The sequence below is a fragment of the Vipera ursinii genome (genome assembly GCF_947247035.1).
Source record: "Vipera ursinii genome assembly, chromosome: 6".
NCBI lineage: Eukaryota > Metazoa > Chordata > Lepidosauria > Squamata > Viperidae > Vipera > Vipera ursinii.
The window spans coordinates 30,871,228-30,886,678 of record NC_139515.1 but is presented as its reverse complement, the minus strand read 5'-3'; the positions used below and the strand labels follow the sequence as shown (position 1 = coordinate 30,886,678).

The following is a 15,451-nucleotide window of genomic DNA, read 5'->3' as shown; positions in this document are numbered from 1 at the left end:
TCCATGCATACACTATATGATAAAAATTTGTGTAAATATAATCTATACTTTTTTTTAAAATATGGATTAATAATAAGGCTTCACCATATCTGTTTTTACATTTAAAAGTATTTGCACAATCTTAAGGACTAAAGTCCAATGTATTTTAAAAATAAAAAGAAAGTTTAAACAAATCTTTTAAACAATTTACAATTTATGTGCTTCTCATATATATGTTGTATGAATTCTGCACAATACAGAATAACCTTTATTTTTCTTTCTGTATTTTTTCCATCAGAATATTTTTTGATACATCATCTTAAACCAGGGGTCCCCAACCCCTATCCGTGGACTGGCACCAAGCTGCAGCATGCCAGAAACCAGGCCGTGCAAACAAGTGAAGTTCCATCCTCGGAATACAGGCAGCATATGAAACCATGCCCCCTCCAATCTGTGGAAAAACCTCTCTCCACAGAACTGGTCCCTGGTGCCCCAAAGGTTGGGGGCTGCTGTCTTAGACTATGAGGAATTGAATCACTAATAATTAAACATTAAATAGCAATGAAGAAAATATTTGAAGACATCTTTCTATGGAAAATAGAAAAACAGAAAATGTATTGTTTTGAAGTCAAAACATATACTGTGCTTTGAATATTTTGCATATTCATGGTGAGCTGCACTTCAGATGGACTGAAATCTGGAATATTTTTATTGTTCCTGGTTTTTGCCAAAACAAAATCCAAAATATCTTATGACACAAATAGATTTCTGCACTTACTCTGAATAACCCTACCACTACATACAGATACTTTTACTGCCAATGTCCTTGACATTTCTGCTTTCCCTGCCTTTCTCTCCAAACCCTTTGTTGGAATTTGCATACTTAAATCCATACTACTACTAAAAGAACACAAATGTTGTTTCAGGCATAATCAGTCTAAAACTAGAGATTCTATTCATGGGACATGGAACTTATTTTATATCTGTATATTTCCTATTCTATCATTTTTGTATCCAGGACACTGTTGTCACATTTTCTTAGTTCCTCAATAAAATTTGTAGAATTGATCTTACCTTTCTGAGTCATCACTATGATATCACATTTTTTAATAATAAAACTTCCCATTGCCTTGGGAAGCTGCAGCAGACTGCACTTACTCAGATTGGTTCAGATTGATTTGAATGGATTGGGAGTAGTAGCCCCACTGAAATCAATCACCAGTTTCCTAATCCCACTTTAGGCTGATACATTTAATTTCAAGGTTCTGAATGAAGACTCGGATAAGATTCCATCATGGCAAATAATATAGGCCAGACAACTGAGAGAAGTGGCTTTATGGTGATATGGGGCCAGAATGTAGTTTGGTGTACTGTGAACTCCAAATCTATTGTACTATAATAAAAACATGAAATAAATACTGCAGAAATAGCATTTTCTTATGGTAGCATTTCAGGTCAATTCTACATAGCAATCTGTATAGGATACATTGCAGTATACTATTATTCCATTTATATCTTATAGCAATTTTGTAAGAAATATTTAGTTAAGACAGAAAAGAATTTGGGCAGCAGTGTCTAAAAAGTGACTTGCATAGTACAATCCATATATCTTGGACTATAGCAGGTTTTGGTAGGAGAGAAAAAAACATGGAGAAAAAGAGAAGAGAAGAGGCTTTTGTTAGAGAAGCAGTGAGGAGAGAGCGAGTGAGCAGCCTTTGCGAGTGAAGGGTGAGTGAAAGAGCGAGTGAGGAGCTTGTGTGAGCAACATATGTTTGAATGGAGCAAGAGAGAAGCTTTTTCAAGCAACGTATGTGTGAATGAGAGTAAGAGAAGCTTTTGTAAGCAATGTGTGTGAATGAAAGCAAGGGAGAAGCTTTTGCGGGGCAACATGTGAATGGAGCAAGAGAAGTTTTTGTGGGCAACGTGTGTGTAAATGAGAATAAGAGAGAAGCTTTTGTAAGCAATGTGTGTGTGAATGAGAGCAAGGGGAAAGCTTTTGCAAGCAATGTGCGTGAATGGAGTGAGAAACATTTGCAAGCAATGTGTATGAATGGAGCAAGAGAGAAGCTTTTGTAACCAACATGCGAGTGAATGGAGCAAGAGAGAACCTTGTGCGAGCAACGTGTGAGTGAATGGAGTGAGAGAGAAGCTTGTGCAAGCAGTGTTTTTGTGAATGAGAGCAAGTGAGAGGCTTTTGTTAGCAAAGGGTGAGGGGGGTTGCAAGTGAAGGGTGAGAGAAAAAGGGAAAAGTTAGGGGGAGAAAGGAAAAAGAAAAGAAAAAAGGCATTGACTTGCAATAGGAAGGAAGCATTAACATTCAACCTCAACTTTTTACTTTTCCATAATATTATAAACTAGCCATATCTATAACAACAAATGACTCTAACTAGTAAAGCCCAAAATCCAACCCCCCGGTTTTTTTATTTCTCAAGTTTTTGATACCTTGCTAAGCACTGGTGGTACTCAAATATTGTCATGTCCTAAAAGTGGTCTAGAAGACCTTCAAGGTCCCTTCCAGCTCTCTATACTATTCTATTCTATTCTATTCTATTCTATTCTATTCTATTCTATTCTATTCTATTCTATTCTATTCTATTCTATTCTATTCTATTCTATTCTATTCTATTCTATTCTATTCTATTCTATTCTTCTAGTCCAGCCCCACACTCAAAACTATACCATTTCATACAAGTGATGTCTAGTCTCTTCTTAAAAATCTCCAGTGATTGAACACCCATGATTTCTGAAGGCAAGCTGTTCTACTGGTTAATTGCCCTCACTGTTAGGAAGTGTCTCCTTAATTCCAGGTTGCTTCTCTCTTTGGTCAGTTTCCAATCATTGTTGGAATTTTGAGACAGAATTATTATGACAGATTTTAATTTGGCCTTGTTCATGTTGAAATAGTAAAAGGTGATTTAAATAGCATCTTGGCTAAGAAAAGGAATCTAGGTAATTCATTTAAGTTTTTTATATACTAGCAGCTTGTTTGACTGAGTAGGTAGTTCCTTGATTGGGGTATTGTTTGCTTCTTGGCATCTTGATATCTAGATATCTAGAAGTGAAAAAAGTACTTAAACAACAACCTGAATGAATAGAGGTAAAGTATAACAGAAAGCAATTCAGCTTGCTCTTCTGTGTTTTGTGGATTAGTCTGGCTTTTCAGATACAGAAGCTAAAGCGCTTGATCAAGGCACCCCAGAAATTAGCTGAAGAGAGGGCACCTGAGGAGATACAGGAGCAGGCTGAGTCAGTTAATTCAGAGCCTAAGCTAGGCAAGATCCTGAGCCCAGCATTGCATCACACATTTCAAAAAGTGCAAAGGAAACCTAGAGACCTACCTGAAAGAAAGAACTATGACTTCTCCTGATTGGATTGTCCAATTGGTGGTCCTTCTGTCAACCTCTACAGACTGAAGTGATGTGGCCAGTCTTCCCGCAGGCCCAACACATGGCTGTCCAGAACCTGCAGTCTATGTATTGGTGGAAGGTGCCACAACCCGGTCACCAAGGAAAGGGAACTGCCTTGTAAATAGTCCCTTGTTCTTTGTCGTCATGCCAATGAAGCTTGTCCACTTCGTGGCTGCAGTCGACATCTTCTGGGAGTTCGGCGTCCTCATGGTGGATGGCCTTCTCATGGTGAGTGCTTTTGGCAGGCTGCATGGCTTTCATGGCCTGGTGGCAGCTTCATCCATCATGATCTCTTTCAAGGCTTCCTGGAGTGAGAGAGTCTCTTTTGCAAAGAATTTCTGCTGCAGCTCTCTGCTCCGAAGTCTACAGACAACTTGGTCTCAAAGCCTTTCTTCTAAGTAGGAAAATTGGCATAGACGTGAAGCTTGTCTCAATGCCGCGATGAATTCCATTGCTGTTTCTCCAGACTGCTGGACTCTCTGTTCGAAGGTGTGCCTCCAACCTATCACCGATAACTTGGGCTGGAAATGGTCACTGAGCCGTTTCTTCAGGTCCGCGTATGTTATGGACTCCAGCTGCACCGGTGCAACCAAGTTCTCTGTGATATTGAAGGATGCAGGCCCACAGACACACAGGAACATTGCAACCTTCAGGCCATCTTTGGTGACTTGGTTGGCGTGGAGGTAGTTTTTGATCCTCAGGATGTACGACGCCCATCTATCCAGGTGAGTGACACCAAACTCCTCAAGCTTTCTGACTTTTGCCATCTCAGGAAGTCTTCGTGGCTTGGGCTTCTCATCTTCCTTGTCCTGCTTCTTTGTGGGCCCTGGGACTGGTCTGCAGGGCTGGTGGTCGCTAGCATTGCATGCTAGCCCGACTGAGAGGGGGGAATGCGTTCCCTGCCAGGCGATTGGGTGGCCTCACCCCCTAGTGACTTTCAGCTCTTCTGAAGAAGCAGGATTCCACCTTCATCACCAGTGTCGTGTACTGGGTTCTTTGCAAGCAGGAGAGGAGGCGAGAGAGTTCAAACAGGAACATGCTTTATTGAATAACAGGAACTGAACTAGTAACCAAGGCTTCTATGCAGCTATTTATACTGCTGGCCACTAGGTGGTGACCAATAGGTTTGAAGAAGCCTATTGCCACCCTAGAGCCAACCAATGGTCGTCCTGGAGACTGCCTGTCTGAGAAGCCAGCGACTGCTACACAGACTCCCTGATTAAACAATCTCAAACAGCATTCAAAGACATGTGGTACAGTTCAAGTGAAACAGGCCCAATACATTACAATTAGGTAGGCTTTCCCAGTTGTTAGCCAGTTTTCAATTTCTCCTCCTTGTAGTATATTGTTGAACTGCTTGGCAGTGAGTGGGTATATAACAGTTAGATGTTTCAACCAAAACCCATGCAGTTCATCTTCACCAGGTGCTGACCCAATTTTTGATCTTCCTTGCTCTTTTTTCTACAATTTTTATTGTTATTGCTAGTTCTTTCATTTCAACTTCTGTTTTATTTGCATCCACCTCTTTTAACCAAGCCGCGTCCTTGTTCTGTTTCTTTGGGTTATCCCATATCTGCTTCCAGAACTGCACTGTTTCTTCCTTGTCAGGTACTGACTGATTCATTGCAATTTCTCCATTGATGGATTGGTAGAAACATTTCTGATTGGATTGAAATTGGAGGTTCTGCCTATAATTTGCAATTCGAGTTTCATATGTACTGATTTTCCTGGCTATAGCTGTTATTTGCTCCTTTATATTATTATTATTATTATTATTATTATTATTATTATTATTATTATTATTATTATTATTATTGTTGTTGTTGTTGTTGTTGTTGTTGTTATTAATTATTATTATTATACTTTTTCAGGTATGGAATTTTAATAGTTTTCTTAGTTTTCAAATTTATCCAGATGGTAGTATTTTTAATCTCATTAATATATTTTTGTTCCCCATAAGAGTTTAATTCGCTGCTTCCATCTATGGGTGGGTGGGGGTGTAGTCCCCTCCCTTCTCTCTTTGGGAGGATTTTTGCTTCTGGGGAATCCTTTCCAGGAAATCAGATACAAAATAGGAGAGAGAAGATCAAATTCCTCACCCGTTTCAAGCACGCTGTTCACTGTTGTTTTGGTTAGTGCCTTTGGATTTCGGCTGCAAGTTTGGCTGGTCACTGAGGTATGGCCAGCCCTTTCTCCTGTTGGGTTAGAGGGCTTCCCCCAGACTGAGCAGGATGACTGCTTTCATTCTGTGATCATCAGGGTGCCCCTCTTTCTTCGTCACCTCTCCAGGGTAACTTTAGACCCATTTAGGGTCTCCTGGCAGGGCAAAATTAGCCATGGGGTTGGAGCTCTGTAATCCCTCAGCTGTGGTCTACATCGCAAAACTAGAAGTCTCTCCCTCTCTTTTTTTATTATAAAGAAGTTTTTCATTTTTATTTTTTTCAACTCTCCCCCATACATATCAACAAATATACCGTAATACATAAATACATACATGTAAATTTTGGTGTTGCTCGTCCATTTCTTCTTTCACTGTATCCACACTCCTTCTCTCTCTTCCCTCTTCTCTACCTTCTTTCTCCCTTTCTTCTCTTTCTTTCCTACTTCCCTCTTCTTCCTCTCCTCTTCTCTTTCCTTCACCACTCCCCTCCCATTTCTCCCCACTTCTCATCTTTTCCTCCAACTTTCCTACTTCCTTCCCCCCTCCTCTACTCTCTTCCCTCTCTCATCTCTTTTCTTCCTTCTCATTCCTGTTCAGAAACAATTCAGGGGTAATGTCCGAGCAACTCCTCTCCCTAGATTTTCAATATCTATATTAGGTATAATAACAATAATATTCTATTACGTTAATACTTCTATAAATCTGACCTTCTCGGTATATACTACTTTAAATATTTATACTATCTCCGGTTATCCAATACTGTGTCGCCTGGGTCTCCCTCCTTATCTCCTCCTTTTTCTTCCATCTAAATTAGTGTTAGATATCTTTTAGGCATATTCTCTTTTTTACCCAATCATAAAATTTCCCCCAGATTTCATAATACTCTTACTCTGTTTTATCTTTAATTATCATTGTTAATCTATTCATTTCCGCACATTCCAATATTTTCCCAATCACCTCTCCCTCTGGAGGGGGGGGCTTTCAGTGCTTTCCAATTTTGTGCAAACACAATCCTAGCTGCAGTGGTTATATGAATAACCAAATATGTTTTCTCTTTGCTATATTTCTCTAGTAAAATACCCAACAGGAATATTTCTGGTCTTAGTTCTATACGTTGTTGTATCATCTTTTCTATCCATGTTCTAATTATATTCCAATAAGTTTTAGCTTCTACACATGTCCACCACATATGATAAAAAGAGCCTGGTATTTGATGACATTTCCAACATTTCATAGATCTGTCCTTAAACTTTTTAGCTAGCCTTTCTGGAGACATGTGCCATCTATAAAACATTTTGTACATATTTTCTTTATACGCTGTCGCCATTGTCAGTTTATAGTTTCTTTCCCATAATTGCTGCCATCTATCTAATTCAATCGTATATCCAAAATTTCTTGTCCATTTTATCACTGACTCTTTCACTTGCTCCTCCTCTAATTCCCTATGTAGTAAGTAGCTATACATTTTTTATACATTTTTCCTCAGTTCCCGTGAATATTTCATTTAACTCTGTTGTCCCCAAATTAAAACCATCTATTTTAACATCTTTTTCATATCTAGATTGTATTTGCATTCTCATGTACCAATCCATCTTTATTCCTTGTTCCTCTAATTGTTGTTTGGTTTTCAGATCCCCCGTGTCTGTAAGCCTTTATATCTTATGATACTTCTCATATTAAACATATTGGGGTGTATTAGCACTTCCTTAGTTGAAAGCCAATCTGGAATCTTCAAATAATGTTTTCTCTTTATTTTCTCCCAAACCACCAATAAAGAATTCCTTATACAGTATTATGTCTCTGGAAATAGCTATGTATTCTATTTTTCCAATACCATATAAAAGCGTGTCATCCCAACTGTAAATCATGTCCCTCTAATGTCAATAATCTTGTGTTCCTCAGTAAGATCCATTTTCTCATCCATGATAATGCTGCAGCCTTATAATATAATTCCCAATTACGTAAACCAAATCCACCTCTGAGTCTTGCATCTTAGATTAATCCTTGCCTTTTTCCCCTGCCAAATATATTTCAGAATTATTTTATTAAGCCCCTCGAAATATTTCTTTTCCAATCTTGTTGAAAACAAAAACAACAATCGTGGTAGTATATTCATTTTGATTATCACAATCCTTTGCATTAATGATAGTAGTACATTTTTGCATTTATCCAAATCTACTTCAATTTGTCTTTTCAATTTGTGATAGTTATCTTCTTTAATTGTTGTGCATCTTGCTGTCAGGTGAATCCCCAAATATTTTACCTTCTTTACAATCTGTATATCTAGCTTTCCCATCAATTCTTTTTTGTTGTTGTTTTTCAGTAACATTTTTCACTAGCATTTTTGTTTTAGCTCTATTAATCTTCAAGCCCGCTACCTCACCATATTTTTTTATTTGTTCTATTAATACAGGTCCTGCCTCTAGTGCTTCCTCCAAGATAAATATTAAATCATCTGCGAAAGCTTGTAGCTTATATTCTTCCCTCTTAATTTTCATACCTTTTATATCCTTATTCTGTCTTATACTTCTGTTTAGTACCTCTAATGTCAAGACAAACAATAATGGAGATAGAGGACATCCCTGCCTTGTTCTCTTCGTAATATTAATCTTCTCAATCTTGTCTCCATTTATCATTACTTTGGCTACTTGCTTATTGTAAATTGTTTTAATTACATTTATAAATTTTTCCCCAGAGTCCATAGTCTGTAGTTGTCCTATCATGAATTGCCAATTCACATTGTGAAATGCCTTCTGTGCATCCAGAAACATCAATGCCATCTGTTTTTCCAGATGTGTTTCATAGTATTCTACTGTGTTCAATACAATTCGCATATTGTCTCTAATCTGTCTTTTAGGTAGAAAACCATTTTGATCCAAATGTATAAATTCATTTAAAAACTTTTTAAGTCTTTCCGCCATTATTGATGTGAATATTTTATAGTCCACATTAAGTAAGGAAATTGGTCTATAGTTTTTTATTTTCTTCATTTCCATTTCTTCCTTTGGTATCAGGGTAATAAGTGCTTCTGACCACGAATCTGGTATCTTCACTTCAAAGAGAAGTTCATTACAGAGTTCCAACATTACATTGCCTAGCACTTCCTGCAATATATAGTTCTGCTGGTAAACCATCCGGTCCTGGTGTTTTGCCATTTTTTTGTCTTTTAATTGCTTCTGTTAATTCCATCATTGTTATTTTCCCTTCTAATAACTTTTTAAATTTCTCTGGTATTTTAGGTATCTCTGTTTCTTCCAAGAATTGTTTTATCCTATCATCTGGAACTGTTTGTTGCTTATATAAATTCTTCCAGTTGTTTAATCCATCTCTTCTCTTTCTCCTTTTTAATTTTATATGTCAACCATCTCCCTGGTTTGTTTGCATGTTCAAAAAAGGTTTGTTTGGCTGCCTTTATTTTCATTGCCACTTCTTCATTTCCTGTTAAGTTCATTTTATGTTTGTTCAGCTCCATTAAATTTTTAATCTTTTTGTTTTGTGTATCTTTCTGTAATTTTTTCTCAAGTGTCTTATATTGTTCCTCCAGTTTTTTCCCTATTTTGCCTTTTCTGTTTATTCTTTTTCCCCAAATAAGTCATAGCAAGTCCTCTCATGTACGCTTTCGCCGTGTCCCAGACATTTTGAAGTGAGGTATCTTCTTTTTTGTTTTCCTTGAAAAAGAAAGTCATTTCTTTTTCCATATATTGCTGAAAGTCTTTTTCATTCGATACAGTTTGGTTTAATGTCCATCTTGTTCTCTTTTTTTGTCCTTTCCATATAATTGTGACTTTTAAGTATATTTGGCTTTTTCCTTTTCCTTTTTTTCCTTCCCTTTGTTCTCCTTTTTTCCTGCCTTTGAAATTTTGATGCCTTCTCTGTGCTTTTAACAACAAGTGGGAATGTTTTAAGTTCATTTGAAGGAAACATTTCATTGTTGCATTTATTGTATGTGTTTAAATGGGTTTCATCTGTCTATTTAACATCTGTAAAGTTAACCTTAATATCTTTTCAAACTCTGCCTGCAAGCTATCCACATACCTCCATTCCACTTCTCTAATTCTTATCTTTTGTTCTCCATTCATCATGTCTGACCAGCAATGCATCCCCTGGGAATGTCACCCACAAAGGGGAAAGGGGGGGCTGTTCTCATATCTTTCAGCCCTGCACAGATGACTCCCACAACCTTTGGAATCAGAGCACACTGACCCAGATATTGCCTCCATTCATTTGAGCCAGGGAACTCAAATGATCGAGTGGATCCAGCCATCCACTAGAAAGTCACCATGCAACCAGAGTGGAACAGATCTTCATAGGTCCTACATCACCCATATGTCAGTGAAAGCTGCAGAGAAAGGACAGAGTTCTGGATCCATTGTCCCCCATGTGAAACCTCAGAAAACAACTGGAAAGGCTATGGGGGAAGGGCAGAAACTCATTGTAAGGTTTTCTTTCTTGCCTCATTCATTTGTAATTAAGTAGTCAAATGGATTCATGGAGGGATGGCATTTGGGAATGGTTGGCACAGCAAGTCCTGAATGCCTTGGACTTCTGTCTGGTGGGAGGAAAATTTGTCCAGGATATTTTTATTGGTAGCTGCACACAGACACAGGCACACACACACCATTCAGAATCACACTGAGGCTATCCCCTTCACCTACCTCCATGTAAAGCTCTCTTGGCTGGTTCTTGCTCTGTGGCACTAAGGCCTTTTCATGCATACCTTCTGGCAAATTCCATGAGGGAGGGAACCCTGCTCCCTTAGGATATTTACAATTCATATGCCCTCACTGAAGAGGTTGCAGGAAAGAGATTTCTAAACCCAAGCCCTGAATATATTGTACTGGGGTCTCATTAGTGGGAGTTCTAGGGCCAGTGGTGGGATTCAAATATGTGAACAACCAGTTCTCTGTATGGTTGCCACTTCTGGAAGTCCATTCTGGGCCTGGGGAACAAAAAAGTAGCTACCGGTTCTGTCAAAGTGGTACTAACTGGCTGAATCCCACCACTGCCTAAGGCTCACTGTGTGCAATTTAACAAATATTAATAGCCTGGTTTGTACACTGGCTAAACTTAATTGGACATCACAAACCTGGATGCACTAAATTGGGAGCTGAGGCAGGTTCAGGAAGCATCCCTTTGAAAATGGGCAACCAGTGGTTATGTACTGAGGCAAAAACATGGTTGTGAGGAATTTTTGGACATGTGAAAACCTGACTGAAAGCTCACAGGAAGTGACATCAAACATCTAAAATAATTGGTACAGAATATTGCACATTATAAATTTCTTTTCCACCTAACAGAACTTTTGCCCTGGCTTCTAGACCTTCATGAGATGAAAGCTCCCCTCTTTTGGGAGCCAATGCAGGGATCCCTTTCTGCTGTGTCTATCAGTGCCTTCCCCTTTACATTAATGGTTTAAAGGCTTGTTTCCCCTCATACTGGAAACCTCCCCCCATAGAAGCATCCATCAAGTCTCCCTGAACAGATCAATTCTTAATCTTGTGCAAACACTTATATGGCACAAAGGGGGGGGGATTGTTGGAAGTCAGAACCCCCCACCCTCCCCCCATAGAAGAAAATATTTGGGGGATATTAAAAAAAGACAGAATATTATATTTTCCCAAAGGAATAATAGGAGAAAATCTTAAAAGGCAGAAACCAGTCTCCCTTTCCTCCAAGCAGAAACTGAGCAGGCCAGCTCTTTAGAAATGCAGATTTGGCAATCCTATTCAGAAAGACTGGGCCACACCATTCATAAGCAAAACACCTTCAGCCACAGCCCCCACAGAAGGCTGGAGCTGAGGGGATTAGAAAAACAAAGACTCCAAGGACAGGAACATGACCTTTAGGACATAATAGCATTAACCCACCACCATTAGAACACCAAAAGGGCACATTCAAGCTCAGGTCAAAGTACATTGCACAGGAACAGGAACAACTCCAAACACAAAACCCCAAGAAGTTATAAAAACCCACCCACTCCCACTCCATTTTGTCAGCCACCCCAGAAACATTCTATGTCACTGAAGTTTCTGGCAACTAAATAAACAAGAATCTTCTTTCCAAACAGCCTCCATTTTATTTATTCCTGGCTTGGACTGGACCTGATTGTTTTTCTTTCAACAGTTCAGCAAATATAAAAACTCTCAGGGACAGACACAGTGCTTCTGAGCCTCTGCTTTTGCCTTGATTTCTATCTTAGAAATAAATAGACATAGATGCAAAACTCTTAAGTCAAGAGGTAGAAAGAAAGAATGCAAAAGATTATAGTTAGGGTTAGGGAAAGGAGGGCTTTAAACATCTCTTATTAGTAATTTCTGCTGCACTGAGATCACTTTTGAGTAACTGTTGTGTCTAGATATGTAAACACGTGAGATGTGCTCATTTATGGTTCTCAGCCTACATGAATTGTAGGCTGAGAACCCTCCAATGCATCCTGATATTATTAGTCATGCACTAAATGAAAACTTGTATATACTTATTTGTATCATAAATTTCTGGCAATTAAGAATATTTTAGAATAATTTCTTATTTCTGCAAATGTGTCAGATACTAAAGCTTAAAATCATAAATATAAAATTATTGTATTTGAACAAATGAACAAATTGTGGGATATCCTGACAAATTTGGAACTTGAAGAATGCAATCTCTCCTAGACATTGTCAATGTAGCCTTGAAATAAAACTGAACAGATATAACCTAGAAACTATATATGAAATGGAGCTTTCCTGACCACAATGGTCTGATAGGAGAAGGGAGAGTCACCTAGCCTTGATCAAACTAACCAGTTAATGAGGATCTGATAATCAGAGAAATGTTAAAGTAATCTGAATCTTTTAAAACATTTCAAATATTTTCAACATATATGTAAGCTAATTTGAATATGGGGACTATATAGAAATAATGTAAGTTTGCAACTCAGTTTTTCAATGAATGATAATTCTCTGGAATGAAAGTAGAGTCTAAACAGAGATTTTCTTCTGGTGTGAAAAAAATCTAAATGAAGAGAAGTTGCTAGCAACACTGTTAGACTAGCTATTCCACTCATCAACCTCCCTAATTGAAGCAAAATATCAATTTAAGAACAGTGTTTGCATGTAACAGAATTCTCTTCTTGATAAGGAACCTTCTGAAGTTCAGGTACTCAGTCATCAGAAAACTGAAACTGCATTTCATTGGCCATATTTACAATCTCCTTTACACTCATGTGCTTAATTCAGAAAGTCAGGATGCAGATCACAGAAGATCACTGTGCATATCTTGGGTTTACACATCTGGTTAACTAAAACATCTAATTAATCAAAATGGAGTTGCTTTGGCCATTGGCTCCTTTCCTAAATGGTGTCATTAGATTCTTTAGTAGGATCTGGCCAGAAATATTCCTTGTTCTGAGTTTGGATTTCACATTTAACTGTAAACAAATTGCAAGCACATGGTTTGCAAGTCACACAGTTGGTGTAAAGAGCCAGGAGCTGTGAATGGATAAATTAATATTAACCAAATTTCTTCAAATGTTCCCATATTTTCTCTATTCTTAACTTCATAGAGCTATTAATGAGATGTTTTATCTGTTTAAATTTACTTATATGAATTTTCATACTATTTTGAAAATCAGCACTGTAATATTCTACACTCAACTGTTTCTTTGCATATATATATGTATATATATATGTGTATATATATGGATCTTTTGTCATTCGGGTTTTTTCCCACGTAGAATTGAAGGTGTAAGAGCAACGTTTCGACGAAATGACGGATGAGATTTCGTCGAAACGTTGCTCTTACACCTTCAATTCTACGTGGGAAAAAACCCGAATGACCAAAGATCCACATACAAACACCCGCGAAAACCTCAGAAAACAAATATATATATATATATATATATATATATATATATATATATATATATATATATATATATATATATATACACACATATATATATATATACACACATATACACATACACATACGCATACGCATATGCATACGCATACGCATACGCATACGCATACGCATACACATACACATACACATATACATATACATATACATATACATATACATATACAAATACATAAATACATAAATACATATATATATATATATATATATATATATATATATATATATATATATATATATGTGTATTTGTTAAGTATTTTAGAATATATATGTATTTGTTAAGTATTTTAGAATACCTTGCAAGGCCCAAATACGGGCCAAATCTTATTGCCTGTATCAGCCTAACCTAAGGCCATCAACAAGCTGTAGTCACAACTGTGACAACTCATTATCTGTGTAAAAAAATTGTGTAAAAATTTACATATATATATATATATATATATATATATATATATATATATATATATATACATCACATTTTATTTAGTGTACCCACAATATAGGAAACTATAAATCAGAATTTTGACAATACATTAGTAAGCATCTCACCTGTTCATTGTTGTCTTTAAGCAGCCTTTGATATGTTTATTTGTAACTTCTTCTTGAAGATTATTATCCTCCAGTGATGATGCAGTTCCCTTTTTATGGCAAATCAAAATATAATTTTTATTGTTATTGTTTGACCAAAATATTCCCACAGATGTCTCATATCGTATGCAAAATTCAACTTTAGCACCTTCTTTTTGATAAGGAGGAACCAATGAAATCTTGAATAAGAATTGGTCAGTCTCACCATCACAAGAATTTGGCACATATTCTGCTAAGATGTCGTAATAGGTTAGCCAGTTGTCCAAAGACATTCGAACATAGACCAACTTCTGAAAGGATATATTCAGAACACGAATTATGCCCTTCATACATATTATGCCTGGAAGAAACTCTACAAATTCTAGACATATTTTATGTGCACGCACAGATTGCAAAAGTTCCTCTTGTGTGGTGGGAATTAGAAACAGTGGAGTTAAACAGAATTCTTCCACAGGCACATCTTCATCTTCTAAATCATCACTGGGCTGTGTAGTTGGATTATCCCAGCTATCAAACTCCTTAACAGATACAAGATCAAAACCAAATGCATCAGCAAATGAAACTTTTCTTGCAATAGTTGAGGGGATTTCTGCTTCCATTTCTTCAGAAGAATCTGAATTCCGCCTTCGGAGACCAGGGGAGAAACGATGCTGATGTGTAGCTTTAACATCTTCTTCTTCAGAAAAACAATCACTTAAAGTAGGAACTTCTAATAAGTTCTCCCTACCAATATAACCAGGTTCTTCAAAAGACTCCATTGGGTTCTCTGATATAAAGTGAAAGGGAGCAGTCTGTGTAGTAGCAGCTGATATTTGAAACTCTGTGATTTGAAACAAGGATTACTGTTGCAGTTGACATTGCAAAAGGAACCCTGGCCTATTAATAGGACCAATGGCTTGTTAAATATGTTAGGTCATTATGCTGGTCTATGATTTCTATAAAGACTTAATATGATACATAAGCCACTCTCCAAAGGCCTGTAAAGAAGACTGTTACAAAGAAATGATAGTGAAGATATTTCTCCTTTGGTTAATTTGAAGTTCTGAACCTTTGTTTTATAAAATAATAACTATTCTATAATATGACAAACAACAGATGGAAAATCAAAAGCACAAAAGCAAAAGCATAGTCTCCCACACTGGGATATTTATCAAAGTTCACTAGTATGGATGAGATTTATATTTGTGTCAAATTACAAAGGAAATAAAAAATGCAATTTGACCTTGCATGCATTGAATATCTGATTTTAAAGCAGGGAGTCAATATTTACCATTGGTAAACAATGCTAATGAACACTAAACATACATAATTTAGAATAATAATAAAGCACCTGCCGTATAACACCCCAGACCTAACAACTTTTGATAAGAAAGACAAAATAAAAGTCTGAGTAGTGGAAGTTGCAGTACCTGAA

At 37.1% G+C, this 15,451-nt stretch overlaps 1 protein-coding gene across 1 annotated transcript in view; it reads right to left on the bottom strand.

The window, feature by feature from the left end:
- The window catches only part of PPP1R3A (protein phosphatase 1 regulatory subunit 3A), a 52,221-nt gene extending 37,422 nt beyond the window's left edge, over positions 1 to 14,799 (bottom strand). Inside the window, exon 1 of the mRNA XM_083366712.1 lies at positions 13,999 to 14,799. Within this exon, the coding sequence (XP_083222838.1) occupies positions 13,999 to 14,795 (797 nt within the window). The 5' untranslated portion in view covers positions 14,796 to 14,799. The remainder of the gene's footprint in view (positions 1 to 13,998) is intronic.
- Between the last annotated feature and the right edge of the window lie 652 nt (positions 14,800 to 15,451).